This window comes from Triturus cristatus, chromosome 2_2 (assembly GCF_964204655.1).
Source record: "Triturus cristatus chromosome 2_2, aTriCri1.1, whole genome shotgun sequence".
Classification (NCBI taxonomy): Eukaryota; Metazoa; Chordata; class Amphibia; order Caudata; family Salamandridae; genus Triturus; species Triturus cristatus.
The window spans coordinates 58,819,191-58,835,366 of record NC_140582.1 but is presented as its reverse complement, the minus strand read 5'-3'; the positions used below and the strand labels follow the sequence as shown (position 1 = coordinate 58,835,366).

Below are 16,176 nucleotides of genomic sequence, written 5' to 3'. Positions count from 1 at the left end.
ACAAGTTGGAACACGGACCGCAATATCCCGTGAGAAGCCCACAACAGGGCATAGAACCAAACAAAGGAGCGGCGTTACCCTTATAATAAACATCAATAAGGAGAATCTTATTGTCACATTAGAGCAACACAGACAAACCTGGACGTACTAAAATGATTGGAGGGGATAAAAGAATCACCACTCACGCCAAATCGTATTGTAGAGCCAAACAATATCTATGCTCCCAGATCTGAACCGCTGACCTCTAAACTAAATAGATTACTAGCAAACAGTCATCGTTGCAACTGTCAACGGAGGGAAGTCCAAGGAATGGAATCGTTCAGCCCCTCTGTATCACTGTGTATTTTATACACCCACCGCTGTTCTATTTTAAAAAGAAAAGTTGAGATGTCAGTGACATGTGGTGGAATAAAGGGTTGTTTGAGTATTGTCCAATAGATCTCGTCGGGTTTATGACTAAATTCCACAAAATGATTAGTCAAGCGAGTCGATTGTTTTTTGCACCTAATGGTGCTTTTGTGCTCCATTATTCTGAGCTTGACCTTCCTGGTCGTCATGCCCACATATCTCTTCTTGCAGGGGCATGTAACGAGGTAGATCACCTTCTCGCTGCTGCAATTTGTGTGCTTGGTTTGTCGCCAGGGTTTGCCTATACCAAGATCGATCTCAATGGTATGCGAGGTCTGTGGACACACTGCACAACTGCCACACGCAAAGTGTCCTTGTACCAGAGGCAAATTCCACAGCGTGTTGGTTGGGACTGTCGTAGTATTCTTGGGGCGTGTATGTACTAGAGTGTGACATAAGTTTGCACTTCTCTTACATGAAAACAGAGGAGGGGCGAGTTGAACGGAACCCACGTTTAAAATACGCCAGTGTTTCCGTATGATTTTCTGGATTTGACTGGACTGTGTGCTAAAGGTGTTAATGCAGGTGAGTTTGTTGAGTGCTGGTTTTGGTACACTGGGTTCTAGTAATGCCTCACGGTTGTTATTGGAGGCCTGTTTATAGGATTGGCGGACCAGACGGGAAGGATATCGCCTTTCCCGGAGGTTTTTAGACAGAGAGTCAGCATGTTTCTTGAAATTATCGGTTGTAGAGCAATTACGTCTCAACCTAAGAAATTGTCCGAAGGGTAAACCTTCACGAGTTGATTTAGGGTGGAAACTATCATATCTCAAGATGGAATTTCTAGCCATTGGCTTGGTGTACAGTTCACTTTCCTGGCCGTTATCCCACGGAAAGATCCGAAGGTCTAGAAAGGGGAGACTGAGTTTACTGGTTTCCATCGTGAATTTCAGAAAGGCATTCTGAGAATTGAGCCAACTATGGTTTCCACCCTAAATCAACTCGTGAAGGTTTACCCTTTGGACAATTTCTTAGGTTGAGACGTAATTGCTCTATAACCGATAATTTCAAGAAACATGGTCCATCCAGGGTGCTAAGATTGAGAAAACATCTGCGAGCTCCTCCTTTTCCACTCACACAGGAGTTGTAGCTCCTTAACCGCACTAGGTGTGGTTAAGAGGAGGCCCCAAATAATGAAGCATGCCACTTCGGTGGGTGATGGGACTTTGTCCTCTTTATGAGGACTGTGTTTCTTCAAGCACTTAGGTTTGTCGGCATTAGCATTTAGTATTGTGTCTTTAGACCCACGGATTCTTTGTGGTTTGATATATAGTGAATAGGGGATTTTCTCCGTGCAGGTCTTTAAATTTCCCCTTGACCCCCCTTTTACCCATCGGTATTCTTGCGTAACATATTATACATCCACAATGCCTTGAAGATTCTCTCAGGTGGCATTAAGTTGGAGAAATAAAGGTATCGTACAGATTGGAGACTTTTATGAGGCTCGGGGGCTTTTCCCTAGCTATTTGGATTTGGCAAGACAGTATAATTTGCCCAGAACGCAGTTTTTTAAATTCCTTCAAATCCGGGACTTTCTTGGTAGGAAGAACTTAGTATTGGTACCAAACCCACTGATTGAAACCATAAGATGTCAGGAGAAAATCGGGGTATTGTACAAGATTCTTTCATCTACCAGGACAGATGATTTAGAAAAACATAATACTCAATGGGCTATGGTACTGGGAGAACAGGATATATCTATAGAAAAAGCTATTATAATGTCTAGGGAAATCCTGTTATCAGCGAATCTAAAGGTTCAAGTCTTTAACACTATCTTCAATTTATATTATACCCTGGCAAAGATGTTAAAATGGGGTGGGAGGCAGGATGGCAAAGGTTTTTGATGTGGGTGGGATGATGCGGATAGCTTACATATGTTCTATACTTGTAGTAAATTGTCTAGATATGTTGCGGATATTGAGAAGTTTTTATCCGAGATTACGGGAATATCTGTTAGCATTACTGCACCCATAATGTTGTTAGGAATTGGTCAGGATTCAGAAGCTGGGAAACCTATGTTTAAACATCGTTATTTAATTTTTATGGCTATGGCTGTGGCTCGATTATGTATTGCTGCTGAGTGGCTTCAGCCGGAGGCCCCTCCCTTTGAACGATAGCAAGCTAGAATGTATAATTTATTTAATTTAGAATTTAGTTTGTATTCGGTGAAAAGTTCAAGGAAACGAAAGACTGGTATGTCTATTTGGGGGGCATTTTATGAACATATGAATGTATGAAATAATACAATGTATTATATTGTTTTGATACCGTGGAGTAAAAAATAAATAAAAAAGAAAAGGGGAGATTAACCTTGTTTTTAGGGAATATTGTATCCAATTATGCTGACAACATTTCCTTGGAAGCAGTAAACACACTGGGACAACAGGAGATAAGACTGGCGATTTGGCCTTTGGCGAGGTGTAAAGCGCTTGGAACAGACAGATTACCGGCCACATTTTGTGCTACCAACGAACCACTCATAGTTCCAAAGCTCCTTAAACTATATGAGGCAGTGAGAGCTTGGGGATGCCTCTCTACCACCACCAAGGAGGCACTTGTCACCTCCATTTTGAAACCAAATCACGAACAGACAGACATAGCCTCTTGTAGGCCATTGTCTATTTTGAGTACAGACTATAATATTTTGAGCAAGGTGCTGTCGGAGAGGCTCCTCCAACTTCTACCTGTGCTAAGACATGCAGAAGGCCTCTAACGGCTGCAGCACTTATTGTGCCACCCTTAGAGGTCCTGTACCTTTACACTCACACACTGTCTTTGCAGGCTGCGTGTCTTGGTGCAGAACAAAGTGATGGGTCGACATGGCACACATCCCTGCGTGCCATGCCTACAACCCACTGCCCTGGCATAGATCAGTCACCCCTCTAGCTGGGTGCCCTATACCAGTGGTGAGGGTACAGGTGCATGAGCCCTGTAACCCTACAGTGTCTAAGTCCATTTTCAGACATTGTAAGTGCAGTGCTGCCAATAAGAGTATATGGTGCTTGGAGTTTGTCATTACGAACTCCACAGCACCATAATGGCTACAATGAAAACTGAGAAGTTTGGTATCAAGCTTCTCAGCACATTAAACCTACACTGATGCTAGTGTGTGATTTAATGAAAAATGCACTCAGAGGGCATCTTAGAGATGCCCCCTGAAAAACGACCTACGACTAGTGTCCAGGTTGAGTGGCTGATTTCAGCCGCCACCACCAGACATGTTTCTGGACCCCTGGGTCGAGAGCCTGCTGCTCTCAGGGGGCCTGAAACAATGCCTATCCTGGGACGAGGTGCCAAGCCTCCTCTCCCAGGATGGGCAGGGTCCACGAAGGGGAATCTTCAAAGGTTTGCCGCCTTTGTGAGCTTCCCCAGGCCACTTGCTGATTTCAGAAACTGGTCCCCACTGGTTCTGACCCCCACTTTGGGCGGGAGAATCGGCGGTAAAAACAAGTGAGGAAGAGATGTGTGCCCACCTCTGCCAACTCCACCCCTCAGGTAGGGGAGGCGAGGTGAATCACAACTCTCATTCCCCACCATCTTGCACTTGGGGGGACCCAGCCAACCAGGGAAAGGCTTATGCCCCCTTCCGCTGTAGGGTGGCATATTAGGGGGTGTACCCACCACAGGGTAGGGACCTATTGGTCCCAACCTTTTACCTACCTGTACCGCCCCTAAATCTAGTATTTAGGGGCACCCAGGAACCTTGCTTCCTCAGACAAGAAACCAGAAAAAAAAAGAAGGACCAAACACCCGTGCCGAAGCTAACAGCAGCAAGACACCCACTGACTTGGCCCGAGCCCTACCAGCCTGTCCCCACCTCGAACCTACTACAGCAAAATCCCGGTGTGTCCTGCAGCAGCAACCTCGAGAAACCCGGAGGACCTGCCTGCCTTCAATCCCAAAGACTCTGTCTCCCGTGAACACCAGATTTCTTCAAAACAGACTCCAGCTCCGCAAGGATACATGGGTCCGCACCACTCTGCAACCAACGCCCACGGCACGAGTTCGAGTGGCCCAACACCAAGAGGAGGTCCCCCTGGCGCTCCTGACCCAAGACCCAGTGATCCCTGACCGGCCTTCAGCCTCAAACCGGAAGGTCCCCCCAACTGTGACCAGGAGCTTGTAAGGAGATCCGACCCTAAAAGGCACCCCTGCACCCGACGCCCTACGGTCTTGGGTGGCCCGACTGACAGTGCCTAACCAACCCTCAGCATCCCAACTTACCTCTCCAAGTTGTGGTCTCACCCAGAAGACCTTCGTCCCCGAGCCTGCAGTGTGTTTGCAAATCAGAGACTCCCTATTGAAAGCTACAGGGCACCCAACCCCAAAACAGCACTCTGCACCCAGCCGCCCCAGTGCCGCTGAAGGTGCACCTTTTGTGCTGGCCTGAACCCCCATTTGCCCTGAGCTTAAGTTCAGGAGCTTTGCTCCCACAACCCAGTGGCCTGCTCATCAGCAGCCAGCAACTGGAGGACCCCTAGTCCTCATTGGATAACATTGGGCCTCAGCACTCTGCAACCGGCAGCCCTAGTGCCACTGAAGGTGTAATCCTTGACCCTGGGGGAACCCTAAGTCTAAACCCAGAATACCAACTCCCACAACAAAGTACTTACCTTTGAACCGATAATACTATTTTCCTCAATAGGATAACATTGACTGTTTTTCTATGAAAAGTTTCTAAGTGTGGAGTTGGAAAATCAAAGAAATCCTTTTACAACTGCACTAAATAACAACATTTCTTTTACTTACCTGTTTACAGGAAATGTCCCAGTGTAATATCCAGGTACATGGTAAGAAAAGTAATCTGAAAGGAATGTACTGGTCATTTTACTAAAAAGCCCTTTCAAAGTATATGTAATGTATTTCCAAAGCATTGCATTTCTCAGTAACAGTACTATAAATCAAAACATAGTGCATATACAATTACAATCCAAACTGTGGGGGTCATTACGATGGCGGGCGGACTTGAGTCCGCCGGCCACCGTAGCAGTGCTTGGGACCGCCCGCCTGCAATGCAGCAGTCCCGGACATCGGATTACGATGTGACCGCCACCGTGGCTGTCGCATCGTGCATGGTTAACATTGTGGCGGGTGCTGCTGGCTGCAGCACCTGCCATGCGGTGCCTGCCACTCAGTGCAGTGAAATTCAGAGGGTACCATGGTTACCCCCACAGTGCACCACCACCCCCCCAATGCACGGGGGGCCTGCAACAGGCCCCTGAATGCATTTTGATCCAGCCTTTCAATGGCGGTTTACCCTCCACGGAAAGGCTGGCTGCGGCCAGCATCATAATATGGCGGACTGTGCCTGCTAGGCACCGCCACCATTTTACACATGCTCACAGCTCCGCAAGGCAATTGGTACTATTGCATGTGGCGTATCCATGGTGGGCGGTCTGTGCGCACACCATAGTCGCGGTCCGATTCATGCTGCCATCCTAATTTGGTGGGGGGAAATTGCTGTCCGATGGTGGAGGGCCCGACACCTCATGGCTGGCGGTGGCGGGCCTTCCGCCATCATAATCAGGCCCTGTGCTACAATTGTATATTTACTGCAAAGTATTTATCACTTACCTGTGCCAGACTTGCTTGGTTCCAGGAAACAAAATAACTAAAAGAATATTTTTATACAAAAACAATTGGTCTGAAGTTCAGTCTTTGAGTGTGTGTGAATTCATTTGCTGACTGAGTATATACAGCAATTGCTTAACACTGTCCTCTGATAAAGCCTTACAGCTCGACCACACTGCCACAAATAGAGAGTGAGGTGCTATCTACTTTACCTCTGCCTACCTTTTGGGATCCACTGGACTCTGTGCACACTATACCTCACTTTGGTATAGTATATACAGAGCCAGCTTCCTACAATATACGACAGTCGTTGGGACAAGTTTGTGGTTTTGTATGGCACATGCCAGATTGATTGCCACCAGGCCAAATTATCTGACGTTTTGTTGTTTGTTCCATCTCTAGCCCAGCAATGCCTTGCTCTGGGCACAGTTAAACGGTATCTTTCAGCTTTGTTTGCAATTGCCGGAACACCCTCCTTTGTTTAATTCTCCAGTTATGTTATTTTTTAACTGGTTGGAACATTTGTTTCCTCCTTCCCCCTTCATCATGCCTTAGTGGGAGCTTACCTTGATCTAATCACAGGGATACTCCACTGGGTGTGTGGAGGAGGGAACAAGAGGCGTGGGGTTCTAGGAGCTAGCAGCCTCCAATACTAAATGTTTACCACAAAAGAGCTGCTCCTAGTGTGATAACCCAAACGAGTTACAAGAACGTCGTGAGTGTGGGCATCTCACAAAAAGTTATGGACTGGTCTCACACACCACCTGGTGTCATGCTTCATCATTGACCAGTCCTCGCCCTCCAAAACCTTTGTTTGATGGAGGGCGGGCATACACTTGACGACAAGGATGCACTTCTAAGTGACTAAGTGGGGGCCCGTGACTATGTGAGTGAGGTTACAAATCATTATAGTAGTCAGAGGCGTTTTTTAATGTGAAATGAAAACTATATGATATTAAAATGTAAATGTGACGGTGATTGGGGTGATTATTGTTCCCAACCGTCTAGTGGATGGTCGACATGTTTCTGCCCAAGCGGCCCAATTGGGTCCATGGCATTCATCAGGACCTAGAAGTAAGAAAAGGGGGGCTCCGTTCTTAACAATGTTGGTAAGATGTTACCACTGCGGGAGTGTGGCAGTGGTCACACTTCACCGTTTTGAACTGCTTCCAAAGGTGAAGCCTAAAATAAAAGATATATGGGAGATAATGATGTAACTCGCTGGGTCATTTGTACCTGTAAGGAAAAAGGAAGAAAGACAAGACAATGCATGCATTGATTTCTAAGCGTGACAAATAGTGTGTACGTGACTTTGTGGCACTCTAATTGTGTACACTTGTGTGAAACTTTGACGGTGGTGGAAGGCGGTGCTGCCACCAGGCTTACCCTAGTTAAATGGACAACTTGTCCCATGGGGGAAGGGGCGGAGGGGATCCACAGTTATGTCTCTTATGTAAAAGAAAACATGAAAAAACCACACTCTTGATGAAAGCCACTACTCCTCAGTGTCAAGGTGACTACAGATGCCCGGTGGAGTTATATCATTATCTCCCATATATCTTTTATTTTAGGCTTCACCTTTGGAAGCAGTTCAAAACTGTGAAGTGTGACCACTGCCACACTCCCGCAGTGGTAACATCTTACCAACATTGGTAAGAACGGAGCCCCCCTTTTCTTACTTCTAGGTCCTGATGAATGCCATGGACCCAATTGGGCCGCTTGGGCAGAAACATGTCGACCATCCACTAGACGGTTGGGAACAATAATCACCCCAATCACCGTCACATTTACATTTTAATATCATATAGTTTTCATTTCACATTAAAAAACGCCTCTGACTACTATAATGATTTTTAACCTCACTCACATAGTCACGGGCCCCCACTTAGTCACTTAGAAGTGCATCCTTGTCGTCAAGTGTATGCCCGCCCTCCATCAAACGAAGGTTTTGGAGGGCGAGGACTGGTCAATGATGAAGCATGACACCAGGTGGTGTGTGAGACCAGTCCGTAACTTTTTGTGAGATGCCCACACTCACGACGTTCTTGTAACTCGTTTGGGTTAGCACACTAGGAGCAGCTCTTTTGTGGTAAACAGCTTACCTTGATCCTCACCTTCCTGTAATGCACTCCATTTGAGCAGCTTTGCAGCTGTTGCTTATGGCATCTCACCCTGAAGACTGTGTTCCTCAACATTACATAACATCAACGTGGCTTGTGAGTGAGCTTCAAGCTCTCGGTGTTAACCCGGCCTACACTACTTTTGTCCCCAGTAAACTGGTTTTGCGGACATTGACATCTTTCTTGCCTTAGGTCATGATGCCCATCCACATCAGTCAAAACTTCACCATGCCAGCATTCTGCGCTATGCCTCACCTCTCTAAGGAGGAGAGACTCCATCACTTGGACCCTAACAGCGCACTGGGCTTCTACATTGATCATACCAATGAACACCAATGGGCAGATCAGTGCTTCGTGCGGTTTACTAGAGTGAAAAAAGGCAAGACTGTGCAGAAGAGAACCATCTCCTGCTGGATCGTGCTCTGCTTTAAGATCTGCTTTGCACTGGCTAAAGAGCAATGTAAGAAAGGACTGCATGCTCATTCTACCATGGCCAAAGCTTCAACCACTGCTTTAGCTCATGGGCTCCCTATCCAAGACATCTACCAGGCTGCTACGAGGGCGTCCCGTCATACGTTTACACAGCACTAATGTCATGATGGTCAGGCTTGCTGAAAAGGGCATTTTACCCGCTCGATCCTGCATAAATTTCTTGTTTGAGTCCATTGAAAGACCCAGCTCCCAATAGTTACCGCTTTGTTATCTATTCAAAAGGTGAGTAATCTACGACTAGAAGAATTTATCAGAAGAGAAGTTACTTCCTTTCGGTAACATTCTTTTTGGTAGAGATTCTAGCTGTAGATGTCTCACCGAGCCTCCCATCTTCCCCATTCTGAGTGACCTCCACCCAATTAATAAAATTCCAAGTCTAGGAGTCTGCACACTGGTCATACTGATTTGCGTTTAGGCCTCTGCGTCTGAGGGAGTGGACAGCCTCGAAAGCAACTGGCATCAGCGCACTGGAGTTTGGCCTATACAGGCTCAACGCGTCACTTTGGAGCAGAACGGTATCAGTGTGAAGCCGTGCGCTGCCACCTACCAGCACATACAGGTACTGCTGAAAAGTTTCCGGATCCAGTCTGGCGCTTGAGGAATATTCAAAAGGTGAGGAATCTGCAGCTAGAGAGAGACTCTGCCAGGAAGTGCGTTACCTAAGGTAAGTAACCTGTTCATCACAGGAAATGAACTTCTAACCAATGCAATGATTCAAACAATAAACCTACTGGGGAGGAGACCACACAAGATAAACTTGGATGTAGAAATCCATGCAAGAACATACAGGAGTTTTGTTATAGAAACTAAGGGACAAATGGGAAACTTGCTGAGACAGGTGTTCCATTACAAGGAATGGCAAAGGGCATTGGAATACCTGAGAAAGGTATCCCATAATACATGCATCAGGTATATCCAATTTAATGTGCTACACAATACTTGTCTCACTTTGTATAAATTAGGCCAGATATACCTGGAGGCCCATCTAGTCCACCCCAGATGTAGTAAGGAAGCGGCACATTTCAACCATATATGTAGCTATGTGGTTATACAGGGTTTCTGGAGCACTGTAACTATAGAAGTTTCACGGGAAGAAAGGATATGGGGAGCATAGAGAGGAGCCTGTTGGGGATGTATGCATTGAATGAAGAGGCCTATGTAAGAAATCTACAGAGGGACACTAGGACGAGTCATTTGTGCTACATAAATGAACCATAGGTAATGACGACCGACCTCAGTAATCATCAGAAAAAACACAACAGGCTAATCCGGGCCAGCGAGAAATAGCGTAAAATTTGCAAGATAATTTTATATGATAATCAGTGGACCTCCCAGATTACACAACAGAAATTTCCAAAAGCATTGGCCACCGGTTAAAGAATTCCAAGCAACTAGACATTATCCTTGACTTAATAAATATAAAAACAACCTTGTGAAATTGTTTATAATTGTGTCAAACAGATTCATGGCTGGACTCGCCATAGCGGGCATCAGGCACTTCCCCGGGATGCTAGAAGGGTGGGGGCTGGTTTTCCAATGATGAGGCCCGGTTTTGTTACTGGGGGCCGGTTTTGCAGCAGTGCTGCACTATCGGCCCGGTAACAAAAGCAGCAGTCCTTGCCTCCCGGGGTCTGGTCCAACAAAATTGCCAGGGCTGAGTTGGGATCCCAGTGCTGCCCTGAACGGATTCCCAAAGTTTTTTTTTAATTGTTCAAATAAATGGTGATCCCAGTGATTCAGTTGTGTGATCTAGAATTGAAGCGAGTTTGTGAATGTGTGTCAGTATTGGCAATTCTGGTATTGTTAGAGTTAATAAATATAAGGGAGTTCAAAAAAATCAAGTCTTAAAGAAAGGCCGGATGGCTGAAGTAAAAATCTGTAACAAATACCTAAGTGACAAGCAAAGGGAAAAACAGTAACCCCACTATTCAAGGCACTAATGGTGTGCATGATGGGAGACAAAGTTCGGAATGTTTGTTATTAAAGCAGCAAGTGTGCTTAAAACATAAATGTATAAATGATGTGGCAGAAAAGAATGGTTGCAGCAACAACATGCAAAATTTCAAGGTGTTACATGTTTATTACAAGAAAAGAAATTACACAAGTACAAGACATTTTACTGTAAAATTATCTAAAAGATAGCTATAAAGATATGTTAAAAAATAACACAAGGAGTATAAATGTATCCAAACATTGCCTCATTCATATTATCTGAATAATTGAAGAACGTTTTAATTCCTGGTAAACAAAATTAATTCTTCCGGGTTGCGGATTGTAAGCTTTTTGTGATCAGTGAAATGAAGCCTACGTTTTAAAACCACCTTCAGTTAACATATTTTCTTACCCACAGGTCTTGTCAGTATTTCCGGTTATGAACAAGTAAGTACACATATTGTCTCCGTGGTGTTTACATCTCCTCAGGTTTGCTGTTTGCTTTTATGATACATGTTTTCTAGTTCTCCACATCCCAGCTCTGTAGGGAAGCATTGCAGACCATCTTCCTTCTTCACCAGTAAGAAAATAGAGTGGCGCGTATCAATTTTAATCCGTAGTGCTCTTCTCAGCCATGCCTACTGGATAGACCATAGAAGCTGATGGAGTCACCCTGCCAAATAATGTCATTTAGCTAATTGAATTGCCTGAGAAAAAGTGACACTCTCAGAGATAGCAATTTTTTGGGGATGAATGCAGGAATCTATATTTGGAAAAAAGCAATTGAGCTCATTAGAAAATTCTCCACTTCACTGACATGTTAAGATTATGCAGACAATGTCAGTACTGGGCAGGAGGTCTTGTGTTTACAGGTAAGAAAACACCTACCAGATTCAATGAAATCCTCATTAGATAAGTTCAGACGTTCATTCAAAACTTAAGAAGGCATTTGAGGAGTACAATTTTACAGAAGGTAAATTAGAAAATATACCAGTCAACTGTACAGATAAAAGTTAAAACTCAGTAAATCAAGCACAGATTGAAAAGAACTTGAAGCCAAAACTCTTCAAACTTGTAAGCAACTCCTGTTTTCAAAAGTCAAATAAGGAAGGATTAGTCGATTTGGTGGTAAATTTTCACCAAATAAATATATGCCTGAATAGATACATTCTAATGATCTTGAAAAAATAGCAGCAGCCTAAATATCTGAAATACGCAGCGCCGGGAGCTGGATCTAACTAAGCCTCATGACCCCACTATGTAAGTCTTTTAGAGGGCAGAGGGAAGAGCGGAAGGTGTGAAGCAACAGTGACTTGCAAGGCTCTGCTTTAGAATGCTGGGTAATGTAGTTCCCTTTGTCACCACACAGTGGAATTGAGATCTGAATATAAGGACACCTCAGTGTGTTAGTAAACAAAGTAGCATTGCACAGTAGCAAACACTAGCAGTAAGGAGTAAGATAGTAGTTTGCAAATCGATATCAAATGATTGTAATCAAATTGATTATGGAATATTGATTGGGGAATTAATGCTCTTCTCCACCTGGTGGTAAGTGCTATTATCTCAATTTCGCACTGCTTCTCAGTTATGGTGAAAAAACAAACATGGAAACACTTTCTTCTTCTCAAAAGACAGTTTTTTCTTATACTTGGTAACAGTACAATTGTGTACTGGCCTGCCAACGTGTGTTGTGACAGTTGCATTCTCAAGACGCAAAATATATGCGCTACTGTATCATCTCAAACATATTGCATGCTTGAGTGCATCATAAATTTGGTACAACCTAAGGTTATTTACCATTCTGTACTTGTTATTTACTATTTTGTACATTCAGTATACCATCCAGTTTAAACGAACATCTCCATTATTTTTACAATTGACCCAATAATAGAGTTATCCATCAAATTGTTCATTATTTAGGTACTCCGCATCAGCTTAAAGTTTTTAAGCCTTCAATATTTAATAGTATAATGAGCAAAAGAAACAATTTTGATCACCTTATTATCGTTAATTCTTTCAACCTTATTGATTAGCCGGGGGGTCTGTACGTGATTTGAAATTACAGTGTATGCTCACCAGCCGTTTTGGAATAGTGAATTGCAATTGTCATTTTATAGTTTACTTTAATTACTTGAAAGTGAAGTATAACAAAGTTAGAAAAATGACTATTAACATCTGCCACTATTTCAACAAAAATAAATCCCCACCCCATAGATATCTGTCAGAAGAGTAACACATGTTTTCTTCAAGATTTAAATACTTCCTGGTATTTATGCACCAAAAAGATCATGTGTTATATTGACCTAGAAACGGATCCACCATCATCTTAGTACAGTATGTAAAATGATTATTGCTATTGGGTGTGCTCTTGGGTCCAGACTAGCTCTTGATTAACCATAGGAGATTAAAAACCTTCTAAATTCCTACTGAAAAAATACCTATCTTATGTGGAATAGTGTTTTTACATGGATTTATCTTGAACTATGCTGCACAATTACAGAGTCGTGCACAGTTCATTTTCTCAAAAAACACTTGCTGTCAGCTGTTTTCGTGCTTTGTATGCAGTGTTTGAGATGGCAGTTTTGAGCTTCAGAAGATCTTCTACTGGGCTCTTCAAGAGGCCTCATAGGTTTGCATGTCAAGTCATTGTTTTCCCTCTTGACTTGAAGGACTGGTTAGACGTATAAACTGGCTAATTGTGAGGGAAAAGTCAGATATCGGTACCACAAATAGATACTCATTATTGGATATCATGGACAGCTGTGATTTTCTTGTCTCCCCCCCCAGCCAGGTACCCCACACAGCAAACCGTCCAGAGTATAGAGGTTGCAACTCAGAAAATAACTTAATAGGGAAAACGTAGTAGAAACTGTAGTGCAGAGTTATAAAAATCCTTTGAGTGAGCTATTTTTTAGTTACCCAAAGGAAAAGCCGACCAAATTAAGTGACAATGATTACACACTCCTCTTGTAGAATATAGCTGGGTACAATAATAAAAAGAATAACATCGAATGGTATAAAGAATTGTCAGACTCGCAGATTATACGCATTCAGGAAACATGGGAGTTGGGTTCCATTTATTTAAATGGCTATTCCTCATTTCAAACCCCAGCACTTCCATCTAGAATGGGTAGAGTGGAGGGGGGTATTTTAACATTTATAGCTAATACTTTTAAGTTCGAATCTATGACTTTCTTGAACAACTCTCCCCACTTCCATTTCTTAGTGGCAAAGGGTCATAATAGGGGGGGACTTAATGGTAATAAACTATTATAACAATAACTTTGTGTGGTAGAGGACCTAGGGAACACAGTGGAGGATTTGATTTAACACCATCCTAAAGCTTTACAACTTATTTGGGTGTGTGACTTTAATCAAAATAGATGTCCGAAAGCTGATACCTGGTTATGTGGGGTAACAGATCATAATGGGGATTTAATCAGCCATTTTAGCCACACAACTTATGGAAATGCTCTAAACAATTTATTGATGTCTTGGCAGCTAGAAATTAGAAATGAGATAAACCTAATCACTGGACAAATAGATCCCACTTTTTATACAACAGGGTCCTGTTCGACTTCTGACTATATAATCACCTCTGATAATTTTAGAAGTAATCCTAATAAATCAAATGTTAAGATGATAGAGCTTAGTGTGCATGCTCTAATTTGATATACTTTCCCATGGAGAGTTCCGTAGAAAAGGTGCAACACATTTGCCCCTAAACCTATCCTTGCAAATTAATAATGGATATATCTTAAGATGGGAGAAAGTTGAGATAAATACTCTACTCACCGAGATCATAACCACTAACTATAAGGACATTTTCTTATGTTTAGACCCTCAAACTAAAGACCAATAGATAAATAAAGCATTTGGAAAGATCTTAGACAGCACAAGACTTCAATTAACTCGCCCAACATCCCAAAAAACCACCCTTCAAACCGATGGTTTGAGAAGAATTGCTCTCAAGCTTCAACTAATCTTCGTAAGGCTTTAAAAATGAAGCCTAGAAATAAAGATCTTATTAGAAACCTCAGGGCTGTATATAAAACAGCTAGGGAAAAAAGAAAGAAGCAGCTAAGAGCAGACGCTTGGGAGAAGCTAAGGCAAGCTTCAAACAGCAGTGACAGTAAAGCCTTCTGGAAAGTGATTAATTCCCCTTTCTTACAGGAGGAGGGTGGGCCATCATTGGGCCTACATATAGACAAGGAAACATGGAAAGCCCACTTTCAGAATATCTTTCAAAAGAGGGAAAACATTAACTTGGAGGCTGCAAATGTAGTCAAAAGTGATACTTACCTTTTGACGTTTAAAATTGAAGAAATCGAGCTTGCCCTCTCACAATCTTCTACTCTGAAGGCTGCTAGCCCAGATGGGCTCCCAGTGGCTATTTGCCTCGCAAATAAACCACTGTGGGCACTCCTGCTGACCACAGTTTTTTATGCGATAATTAAAATAGGCCCATTGTCTTCCTGGAAGCATTCATTAATAATCCTTGTCTATAAGAAGGGGGATGGATCAAACCCAGCTAATTATCCCCCTATCGCCCTAATTGATAGAACAAACTAATGGGCAGACTATTACTTAGTAGGCTAGAAGAATGGGCGGCGTAAATCAACATCCTCGCTGAAGTGCAATATGGCTTTAGGAAGGGTAGGGGGACGCTGAATCAGTGTCTTCACTTAGCCCTAGTAGCAGCTAAATATTCCATAGAAAAGAAAGGCCAACTCTACATGGCCTTCATAGATCTATCAGCAGCTTTTAACTGCGTGTCCCACAGTAAATTGTGGTCCATCATGGAGGCTATGGGAATGGATGCAGCAATAATTACATTCTTAAGACATTTATATGCAGAGGCAACTGCGATGGTCCGCTATGGGAAGCAATGGGAATGCCAAACCCTTTAAAATCGAAAAAAGTGTAAGACAGGGTTGCGTTCTTGCCTCTTTCCTATTTTCACTGTACACTAATAAGTTAAATGAGGTATTGATTGAAAAATGTAAAGACATTCTTTTTGCTGCTTCAGCACCTATACGCAGATGATGCAGTACTGTTGGCCAGAACTCCGATGACCCTACACAATACTATAGCGAATTATTCAGCCTTTATGGCGGATACCAGTCTCTATATTAACAAAACAAAGTCCTTTGTCATAGCGGTGGGTGGTGATAATAAAAGAACGATGAGGGTCCACATAGATGGAAGAAATATTGAAGGGTGGAAAATTTGATGTATTTAGGTGTTCTCTATGTCTCCAAATTAGAATAGAGAGAGATGGTGATATATAGAGCGAATCACATGTCTAAAAGTATAACCGCAGTTTTTACATTTGCAAAAAATCTAGGCAATAAACCAATGCAGGAAATGGTTAAAATTTATCTAGCAAAAAATATATCTGTAGTACATATGGGGCAGCAATTTGGGGTACAGCACAAGTCGAGCTTTTGCAAAGCATAGAAGATAAGTTTGCCAAATGGCTATTGTCCAGCCCTGGAACGTGTTCCAACTTTATTACTCATAAAGAAATAGGTTTCCCTATATTAGTGATATGACCAAAATGGCCCCATTATTGCTATGTCTATCGATATGGAAAAGAAAAGGAGTTCAACTATATCAGTTTATCATAAAAGATATTAAGAAGCTTGATCAT

General features: G+C 43.0%; 1 protein-coding gene across 2 annotated transcripts in view; it reads left to right on the top strand.

The window, feature by feature from the left end:
- The window catches only part of NAAA (N-acylethanolamine acid amidase), a 239,719-nt gene that overhangs the window by 180,187 nt on the left and 43,356 nt on the right, over positions 1-16,176 (top strand). For both annotated transcript variants that reach the window (XM_085640978.1, XM_085640979.1), the window contains exon 9: positions 10,942-10,970. In XM_085640978.1, the coding sequence (XP_085497104.1) occupies positions 10,942-10,970 (29 nt within the window). The remainder of the gene's footprint in view (positions 1-10,941; positions 10,971-16,176) is intronic.